This window comes from Physeter macrocephalus, chromosome 14 (assembly GCF_002837175.3).
Source record: "Physeter macrocephalus isolate SW-GA chromosome 14, ASM283717v5, whole genome shotgun sequence".
NCBI classification, from domain to species: Eukaryota; Metazoa; Chordata; class Mammalia; order Artiodactyla; family Physeteridae; genus Physeter; species Physeter macrocephalus.
This window is the reverse complement of record NC_041227.1, coordinates 83,227,091-83,237,879: the sequence shown is the minus strand read 5'-3', so window position 1 is coordinate 83,237,879 and position 10,789 is coordinate 83,227,091. Positions and strand designations below refer to the sequence as shown.

At 52.2% G+C, this 10,789-nt stretch overlaps 1 protein-coding gene across 1 annotated transcript in view; it reads left to right on the top strand.

Annotated features, from left to right (window-relative positions):
• Positions 1-3,090: 3,090 nt before the first annotated feature.
• Positions 3,091-10,789, top strand: part of CENPV (centromere protein V) — a 10,218-nt gene continuing 2,519 nt past the window's right edge. The window contains exons 1-3 of the mRNA XM_024127920.3: positions 3,091-3,461; positions 5,494-5,592; positions 6,803-6,872. Coding sequence (XP_023983688.1) covers positions 3,091-3,461; positions 5,494-5,592; positions 6,803-6,872 — 540 coding nt within the window. The remainder of the gene's footprint in view (positions 3,462-5,493; positions 5,593-6,802; positions 6,873-10,789) is intronic.

Sequence of the window (10,789 nt, the reverse complement as noted above, 5' to 3'; positions counted from 1 at the left end):
CCGTGAGCCATGGCCGCTGAGCCTGCGCGTCCGGAGCCTGTGCTCCGCAACGGGAGAGGCCACAACAGTGAGAGGCCCGCGTACCGCAAAAAAAAAAAAAAAAAAATCCGCTTGTCAATGCTGGGGACACGGGTTCAAGCCCCTGGTCCGGGAAGATCCCACATGCCGCGGAGCAACTAAGCACACATGCCACAGCTACTGAGCCCATGCGCCACAACTACTGAAGCCTGCGCGCCTAGAGCCCGTGCTCCACAAGAAGAGAAGCCACCGCAACGAGAAGCCCACGCACCGCAACAAAGAGTAGCCGCTGCTTGCCACAGCTAGAGAAAGCCCACGCAGCAACGAAGACCCAATGCAGCCAAAAATAAATAAATAAAGAAATAAATAAAATCTATCATTAAAAAAAATAATAAAAGAACGGCCATCATTAAAAAGTCTAAAAATAACAAATGCTGGAGAGGGTGTGGGAAAAGGGAACCCTCCTGCACTGTTGGTGGGAATGTAAGTTGGTGCAGCCACTGGGGAAAACAGTATGGAGGTTCCTCAAAAATCTAAAAGTAGAGATGCCATATGATCCAGCAATCCCACTCCTGGGTATATCTCTGGACAAAACTATAATTCAAAAAGCTACTTGCACCCCCTCTGTTCATAGCACTATTCACAATAGCCAAGACATGGAAACAACCTAAAATGTCCATCAACAGATGAATGAATACAGATGTGGTACATATATATATACAATGGAATACTACTCAGCCATAAAAGAATGAAATAATGCCATTTGCAGCAACATGGATGGACCTAGAGATTATCATACTAAGTGAATTAAGTCAGAAAGAGAAAGACAAATACCATATGATATCCCTTATATGTGGAATCTAAAATATGACACAGATGAACTTATTTATGAAACAGAGACAGACACACAGACAGAGCAGACTTCTGGTTGTCAAGGGGGAGGGGGGCGGGCAGTGTTGGATTGGGAGTTTGGGATTAGCAGATGCAAACTACTATATATAGGATGGATAAATAACAAGGTCCTACTGTAGAGCACAGAGAACTGTATTCAATATCCTGTGATAACCATAATGGAAAAGAATATGAAAAAGAATATATATATGTAAAACTGAATCACTCTGCTGTACACCAGAAACTAACATTGTAAATCAACTATACTTCAAAAAAAAACTAAAAGTAAAAAACTAAAAAAAACTCACAAAATGGCACTTTAGCTGTGTCAATTACTTCATCTTCCTTTCTTCTATCTAATACCTACTGTAAAAAAGTTTTTAAACAAACTTACTAAAAAGTTAAATCAGATTTATTTGAAATTTACCCCGAGTGGAGTCATAAACCGACCCAAAGGTGGCAGCAGAAGAAAAAGGTGAAACAGATGGAGTATCTTTTAGCTACTCTTGTTAAAAAAAAATAAATAAATAAAAATCATTTAGTAAAATGTCAATTATCTGCTGAGGGAAATCTACACAACGTTTAACTCATTGAATTTTCTATTTACCAATGAGGCATAAATATAATATTAAAAACAGTAGAAGAGTTTGAAACTAGGTAGAGGTGGTGACCGTATAGCATTGTGAATGCAGCAAGTACCGCTGAACTGTACACCTTAAAATGTTTAATTTTATGTTATATATATTTCATCTCACTTTTTAAAATGAATTTTGTTTTTGCCAGGCCACATGGCTTTCGGCATCTTAATTCCCTGACCGGGGATTGAACCCTCACCCTCCGCAGTGAAAGCGGGGAGCCCTAATCACTGGACCGCCAGGGAATTTCCCATCTCAATTTTTTTTTTTTGCGTTATGCGGGCCTCTCACTGTTGTGGCCTCTCCCGTTGAGGAGCACAGGCTCCGGACGCGCAGGCTCAGCGGCCATGGCTCACGGGCCCAGCCGCTCCGTGGCATGTGAGATCTTCCCGGATCGGGGCACGAGCCCGTGTCCCCTGCATCGGCAGGCAGACTCTCAACCACTGCGCCACCAGAGAAGCCCCCATCTCAATTTTTAAAAGTATTCAGTAAAACAGTAGAAGACAAAAAAAGCTATGTGCCTTCTGCTGTATGTAAACTACACCTCCAATGAGACCCTAATGCACACAGCTAAAGCTATACTCAGGAAAATTTATAGTCATTAATATTTTATTAACAAAAATACTAAAAATAAAGGAACTATGTATTTAATTCAATAAACTATCAAACTAATGATAAAACAGAATTAACAAAGAGGAAAGTTGATATTAAGGAAGTAGAACACAAAAAAGAAAAATGAGTAAATGAAAATGTTATTTAAGATATGAATAAAATAGAGCAACAAAATAGGTTTGTAAAAGACTTGGGTTCCATCAGTGGTTCTCGTGATTTTGTGTTTAAACTTTGGTGCTGTGTTCAACAAAACCATAATAATTGGATTTGGTGCGGAGTTCATTTATTAAATTGAAAAAAATCTGTTGACCATCGAGATCCTGAAGACGCTGTTTTATAATTTGGCAGGAAAGCCCAAGTTTAAGAACTGATTTCAGCTGCTACCTGTCCTGCAGTTGCAGGTGCCTGGCCATTTACCCACATTGATTAGCTCATTCAGGCACGCGATGGCTCCTGCCAGGAAGGTGCAGTCCTCATCTTGGAGATGAAGTTGCCCCGGGGCCTCTGCTGGGATGTGGCTGTGAATTCAGGGTGACCCAGGCCTCAGGAAGGCTGGAAGAAGCCCTCGGGGTTCAAGGGCCCCGGAGGCGCCTCGGCAGGTGCAAACAGGCTCCGCGTGTCGGGAGCCGAGGCCAGAGGCGCGGTCCCGCAGGGCCTGCCGGCCGGAGCGACTTAGGTGTGGGCCCCGCGGCGGGCGGCCGGGGGGGGTGGGTGCGCTGAGCTGTGGCCAGGAGCGGGTCGGGGAGGGGGCCGGGGTCGGGGTCGGGGAGGGGGCCGGGGTCGGGGTCGGGGCCGGGCGGGGCAGGCGGGCGCAGCGCCCCCTGCGCAGACGGGGCAGCGGGCGCGCGGGCGGCGGGCGCGCGCGAGGTGCAGCGGGCGCGCGGCGGAGCGGGAACGCGCGGCGGAGAGGCCTGCGCACCAGGGTGCGGGAGCCATGCGGCGGGCGAGGAGCGGCGCGGCGGCCAAGCCACGCGGGCAGAAGCGGTCCGGGGCCTCCAGGGCCCCCGCGGCCGCCGCCTCGGCCCCCGGCGCCGACCGCGCACTGAGGCCCGCGGGCCAGGCCGGGGGCGGGAGCCGGGCGGCGGCGAGGCAGCCGTCAGCCAAGCGGCGGCCGCAGTTGTCGCCTAGGGCGCAGGAGGCGGGCCCCGGAGAGCCGCCGCCTGAGCCGCCGCTGCCCCCGCCTCCGCCCTCGGCGCCCTCGGCGTCCGAGCTGGACCTGGGCGAGCAGCGGGAGCGCTGGGAGACGTTCCAGAAGCGGCAGAGGCTCAGCTTCGAGGGCGCCGCCAAGCTGCTGCTGGACACCTAGTGAGTGTGGCGCGGCCGGGCCGGCGCCTGTAACGTCCCCGCGGCGCCCGAGCCGCGCACCGGCCGGACAAAGGCCTTCCCGCTCGGCCAGCGCCGCGCGCCAAGGCGGCGGCCTTCCCGCGAAGAGGGTCGGCCGGGCTCTCCGGTCCCCGAGCCGCTTTTGTGTTTGCGCACGTGTGTTTGGAGAGCGGCTGGGGGGGCAGGACCGGGGTGAGAGGCGCTGGGACAGTTCGGAGCCGCCCGGGAGGCCGGTGGCCCCTGTTACTGCGCGCGCCCTGCGCGGAGCCGGGCGGCGGGGAGGAGCGCGCGGGCCGCCCGGGTTCGGAACCGCCGCGGGCGCCCGAGGGCCGGGGCTCCGCGTCCCCCGGCTTTGCCGCCGCGGGGCGAGGACCCCCGGCTCCCCGGCGGCCGGAGGAGGACTTTGGAGGGTCCGTGGAGCTCGCAGTGAGCTGTTAGCTCTGGGGGGGCGCCTCGTCGTCTCCAGACGGGGCCCCTGCCCTGTAGCACAGTTGTGCTACCGAGAAGTAGTTTAGCGCCCTAAATATCTCAGAATCTGTCGTCTTATGCTAGAAAACCCCAGAGAAAACAAAGCAACCTAACAATTGCATAGCAACCTGAGGATTACTCCTTTTCTTGAACAAAAATTTTCCTTTGTCCTTGTTCCGTAAGAAATTCTCTTCATTAGGCCGAGTCTTCTCAGAGATGGAATATGGGGTTTTCCGTGTGCTTCACTTTTTGGTTCATCATCTTGGACTATAGGCTGAACATTTTTCAGTATACATCATTCAGTGTTTTTGAGCTAAGGTGTGCCAGCTACTGCTCAGTGTGGGGAACATAAAGATGTCAGAAACGTAGAACGAAAGTTTGAATTTATACTTTAAAACAAACTGATAAATGGCCAAGAAAAAGATTTTAGAATGTTGACATGAAAGGATGAGATTTCTTTTTACCTATCAGATTGGCGCAAGTTGCATACATTTGTTAAAAAACCAAAACTCAGTAAATTAAAAAGAATATATTAAACAATAATCGCTGTTATTGTTAAAACATTATTGTACGGAAAATAGTCTCAGGAACATAGAGCAAACAGTTAACTGTGGATCCCTCTGGGTGTTAGGACTTGACTTTCATTTTTAACATCATCAAATGTTGTAATGTTTGCGTTTTTTACCGTAAGCATTATTTGTGTCTGCAGAAAAAAAATACATCAAATTAACGGAGTCAGCTTGTACAGAAACGTGAAAAAGCATTCAGTCTTGGTAAACAAATAAATGCAAAATAAGACTGCAGCGAGCTATTTTTCCTGTAATTATTGCTTGAGAAGATTCAGTGAAATGTTTTCTCAATCATTACTGATAAGAGTGTTCAACCCTTTTGGAAAGCAGTTGGATGATATTGATCAAATCTTAATAATGTTTAATGAAGGGCCTGACTTAAAAGTTTTAAAAAGATTAAAGTTGTACGTAATGTGTACGGATAGCTCTGTAAAAAGCCACGTATATGCAGAATACCGGAGGAGAATACAGCAGAATTACAGGAGCCTTTTGTTAACTTTCTTCAGACTCCGTCAGGTCTCCTTTCTTTTTCATGGCAGGCTGTACGCCTTTATCACAAGTCATGTAAATATTCAGTTAATTTGTTTGATGGCTGCTCCAGGTCCCTAAGGCCAGGACCACATCTGCGGTATCTTGTTTACTGCCTTCTCCCCAGTGCCTCGCTCGTAAAAAAAATCTTAATAAGTATTTGCCATGTAAATAAAAACGTTCGGGTGGCTGAATTAGGATCCTCCACCCAATTCTATTTTTTCCATACTTTGGAATGCTTTATTTTACGATTTAACAAAATAGAAGTGGAAAAAAGAGAGCTCACAGACAAAGAAGGTACTGAATCTTTTTATAAAACTGACAGTGCCTCCTCAGAAGCAGGAATGCATCTGGTTGTCCCGTAGACTTCTGTTCCATCTTGCTTCTTTCTTTCAACCGTGGCCTGACTATTCAGAAACCCTCATCTTCCTGATTTGTGTTCCCTTCAGTGAATACCAGGGCCTGGTGAAACACACAGGAGGCTGCCACTGTGGGGCGGTTCGCTTTGAAGTCTGGGCCTCCGCAGACCTGCACATCTTTGACTGCAAGTGAGTGTTTTCTCTTCCCAAGTTGCTTAGACGTTAGAAGTTGTGTTAGATGTTTTCGTTAATGAAAAAAGTTTTAAAGACGGGGGTGGGGGGGGAGGCTAAAAATAACAGCCTGCTGTGTGTGACACAGCTCAGTTCTGCAGCACAGCGCCAGGGGATGTGGAGCAGGGCCCTCGACTTGTGCCCAGCCGAGTGCCCCAGAGACACCGGTGCAGGGGCGGGGGGCTGGTGGTGGGAGTGCTTCCCCAGAGGCCATCCGGCTGGGTACTGAATGAAAGCCCTTGAGCAGAGTCTTCGGGAGTTGGGTGAGGTGAGGTGAGGTGAGGGCGTGCGCACCTGGAAGCTTGCCATGCCCCAGGCCACCTGGCCCCGTTGCTCCAGGTGAGGCAGGCCGTGCTGCCAGGATCAGTGGAGCGCCTGCTGTCAGCACCTCCCAGGTCTTGTGATAGAACAGGGTCTCCAGGCTCTGACTTCCGACCCGTAGTTGGTGTGTAACTGATTATGCAACAGTATCCGGTCCTTTTGCCCCTTGGTGCTGTGGTGCCTGAATTATATGTGAAGAATAAATAAATAAATACCGTGGAATTCCTCCCACGGGGAGCTGACCCTGCTACTAAACAGTGCGGTCCAGATTGAAGAAGCAGCCCCTGGAATAAGTGGTTAGAGGATTTTATACGAAATTAGAGTTTTTTAAAAGGTGGACTAAAACGGGGGGGGACTTATATTTAATTCTGAGGATGTGATTCTGAGGACCTGTTTGACGTGGAGCTGGGCTTTCTGTGATGTGCAGATGAGGACAGAGGGAAACCTAAGCGTCCTTATCCATTTCTGGTGAGGATACCCCAGGGGCAGAAGCTTGTAGCTCTGCCTGATGCTTGTTTTCTGCTGTCTCCAGAATCCAGCAGTTCCCTTCACCGCAGTAAACCAGGGGTGGGCGGCGGCAGGAGCGTGGTTCCCGGGTCCTGGTTTCCTGAGGGGTGCTTGGCCTGCTCTGCTGACTGTGGGACCCGTGGGCCCTCCTGCACACACAGAGCAGAGGCCCCAGGCTGCTGGCCCGCCTGCCCCAGCTGCCCTTCCTGGGATGGTGCTGCAGGGGGCTTCACCTCAGGGGTCAGCTGGCTCCTGGGACGGGGCAGGTTGGGCCCCGGGGGGAACTCAGAGGGTGCAGGTGGTCATTCACAGTCCGAGGTCTGCTCTTGTCTTTCTGTAGCTGCAGTATTTGCAAGAAGAAGCAGAACAGACACTTCATTGTTCCGGCCTCTCGCTTCAAGCTCCTCAAGGTGAGTGTTGTGAGTGGGCCTTACAGGGTGCCAGGCGCAGGGGGCCTCCCGGGCCGTATGCTTTCCCCTGTCACCCAGCTTTCATTCCCCCCTTTATACTGGGCTGGCCAAAAAGTTTGTTTGAGTTTTTCCGTGAGATGTTTTGGAAAAACCCGAGCGAACTTTTTGGCCAGCCCAGTATTTTTGGACATATGTTTGATATTACAGTGGAAACATGTACAAACACAGAGAATCAAAAATAAATAAGATCACCCAAATCCTGTCAGTCAAAGGTAACCACTGGTTGTGTTCTGCTGAATATCCTTGCATGTTATTTTGGATGTGGATGAATACATCTAAATAAATCATGTGTGCTTTGATCAAGGCAGAATTTTACCTTTTTATCTGCTTTATAACTGACTTTTATCATTTCCCGATGAAAAATAAATGATTGAAAAGATTTTTAACTTTAGTAGTTGGGGGAATTTTTTGTGCTTGGTACCAGATTTGCAAAGTACAGAGTAGATACATACACGGTGAAAGGCCTCCCTTCCACTGGCCCTGAGGCCCCTGGCCTCTCCCGGCGCCTACAACTGTTTCGTAGTTTACTTGTACGCTTCTTGCTGTGTGTGTAGCATATTTCGTTGCATAAATGTACCACGAGCGACCTTCTATGTTTGAACTTCTAGGTTGAGTGCAGTGCTGTTGTAAACCTTCCTGTGTATAAATCTTTGACAGTTTAGACATTATTTTTTTGGATCAGTTCTTCTGGAAGTAAAATCTCCGGTCAGAGAACACAAACGTTTTAAAAAAGGCTTCGGCACGCTTTGCTCCCGGGGTGGGGGCGGGGCTTGGGCGTCAGTGCGCTGCGCTGTGCGCTGTGCGTGGCGGGTCGGGAGGGCTTCCCGGAACCACCTTTGGTCGAGTCTGCGCTCCTGGCCCCGGGGCCTCGGCATCCAGTGGCCCCTCGGTGAGTGTCTGGGAGGAAAAGCTGAGATTTAATTCCAGACGCTTCGGGCCACGGTGGGTCCTTGTCTGTGTCTGCCCTCGATCCTGGGGTGGGTGCCTGGTCGGGGTGGGAGCGCCGGCGGGCAGCAGACCTGACCTCGTATTTCCCGCGAGCCCGCCTCGGGTGCCGGCTGGAGGCTGTGGCCCCAGCCCCCCAAGACAGGCGGCTCCTGAAGACACGCGGGCGGCCGGGGGCTCGCGGCCTCGGAGTTGGCAGCGCCCTCGCCATCCCACCCCCGTGGGCCTGCTTCTCGGCGTCGCCCTGGCGTCTCGAGCACCGGTCTCTTCTTCCGCCCGGCCTGGTGAAGGAGAGAGCAGTTTTCCGTTTGTTCTTTAAGTACAAGCCTCCTCCCTTGATTCAGCAGTGTTTATGGGGCAGCTGCTGTGTGCCAGGCTCCGTTCCACTGAAACCCCGCAGCTGTCGTGGCAGACAAGGCCCTTTCCCCTGGGATCTCGCGCCTCATGGGGGAGACAGAGCAGCAGGACGAGGCCCGGAAGTGCCCAGTGGAGGGCCGGAACGGGGCAGCGTGACGGAGGCTGGCCGGTGGCGACTCTTGGCGGCTAGGACAGGCCCCTCCGGCGCTTCGATGGCCGAGGCGTGGGGGGCCTGGGCACGGGGCGGGCACGGCGCCGGAGGGGCCGCTCGGCGTGTCCGAGGAGCTGCACGGCGGCCCTCGTGGCCGGAGGGTGGCCGCAGGGTGGAGGTGAACCAGCGGACCGAGCTGGGGCTGGAGAGAGGCCGGAGCGGATGAGGAGACCGGTTTTGTCCCTGGGGAGGGTTTTAAGCGGGGCGGGGACGAGATGTGCTTCAGTGTTGAAAAGCGCGCGGTGGCCGCCGCGTGCAGGGTGGATGGACGGTGAGGAGGTGAGCCCGGAGGCGGGGGGCGGCCCGGAGAGCGTGGCAGTCGTGGGGGCGGGCAGACAGTGGTCAGTGGAGGTGTGTTTTGGAGCGGGTGGTTCTCGGAGTCCAGGGTGTCCACGTCCACCGGAGGGCTCGCGAGACAAATCGCTGGGGCCCCTCCTGACTGGGCAGGTCTTGGGGGCGGGGTGGGCACAAGATGGACGTTTCTCGCAAGTTCTCAGGTGACGGTGGCGTGGCTGGTCCTGGGACCACACGCTGAGAGCCGCTGCTCGAGAGGAAGGATGGGCTGTGAAGAGCGGAGAAGGAGGTTGGGCCTCCGAGCAGCCGGTCGCCTGGAGATGCGAGGTCCTGGGGGAGAAGCCAGCGCGGAGGGTGCTGGCCTCACGTCCTTCTTGAGAAGGTTGAGGGGAAGCGTCGTGAGCGCTGACAGAGGCGGAGCCAGGGGCTGGGCAGCCGCACGCGCGTGTGTCTGGAGTCGTGGGGTGAGGGCAGCTGGGCAGACAGTGCAGCCAAACGCGGGGGCCCAGGACCCAGCACGGCCGGGGAGCGGAGCGGAAGGGGCCCGAGAAGGATGGCCGGTGGGGAGGGAGGCAGAGCCTGCAGGGCGGGGTGTCCTCAGAACGGAAGGAGTGGTACTGAGGGCCGGGTTCAGAGGGGCAAGAGTCCGGGGGTCAGGAGAAGTAACCGTTAGACTTGTCACGTGGTGGACACTGGTGATTTCTCACTGGGCAGGAAGACAGAAGAAGCGAGCAGGGAGGGTGAGTGTACAGCAGCGTCGTGACGATGGACCACGCGCTGTAGTGGCCAGTGGGGTGGGGGTCAGGCAGGTGGACGTGTGGACACTATGGCAGGGGATCTGCGTGTCACCGGTGGGCCCTCGTGCTGAATGAGGTCCAGGGGGCTGTGAGCCGGCTTCTCAGGCCTCGCGAGGGTTTCCTGGGGGAAAGCGTGCTCTCAGATAATTCTGCAAGGTTTGGGACCCCTTGGCTGTTCTTTGCGGCCTCCCTGTGGGGTGAGAAGAGGCCCCCCTGGGAACAGTCTTTCGATGCAGCTCTGAGGGCCTGTCTCCCGTGGTGGCCGGGGAAGACCCGTAAAAAGCTCTGACCCTTCAGCCCCCCAGTGTCTCCCTGGAGAGAAACTGCTGCTTTCTTGGTTATTTCTTTAAAAGCACATGTCAGGATGTATGTATGCTTTTTAAAAATAGGAATGTTAGTATGCTACACAAATTGTTTTAAACCTTGCCTTTGCACTTAACTTTGTAACCTTGGAGATTGTTTCCTAGTAGTATTTGTAAGTAGAACTGCCTTATTTTTTCCAAAACTTGCTGAGATTCCATTTTTATGCCGGTCCGTGATTGCTTTAACCAGTCTTCTGTTGATGGACAGTTTTAAGAGTTTCTAACGTTTAGCCTTTTCAAGTGCTGCATTAACATCTACATACATGTCATTGGATAAAATATGGAATTTTAATTGCAGGATACATTTCTAGAAGTGGAATTGCTGTGTTAAAGAATATGTGCATTTTTTTTTTTTTTTTTTTTTTTTTGCGGTACGCGGGCCTCTCACTGCCGCGGCTTTTCCCGTTGCGGAGCACAGGCTCCCGACGCGCAAGCCCAGCGGCCATGGCTCACGGGCCCAGCCGCTCCGCGGCACGTGGGATCCTCCCAGACCGGGGCGCGAACCCGGTTCCCCTGCATCGGCAGGCGGACGCGCAACCGCTGCGCCACCAGGGAAGCCCAAGAATATGTGCATTTTAAAATTTTAGTAGATGTTACCAAATTTATGGATTTACATTCCTGTGACTCGTATCCGAGTGAGTGTTTCTCTACACGTGCAATATCAAGTTAGCTCACTGGTTTTTTTTTGAACGTAAAAATTGTATTAGCCTTCAAATTAACTACAACTTTCAATTACCTATAATACGCGTATACCTTAAGCTTCTATTAAGGTTTTTTTTTTTAACATCTTTATTGGAGTATAATTGCTTTACAATGTTGTGTTAGTTTCTGCTGTATAACAAAGTGAATCAGCTATATGTATACATATATCCCCATATCCCCTCCCTCTTG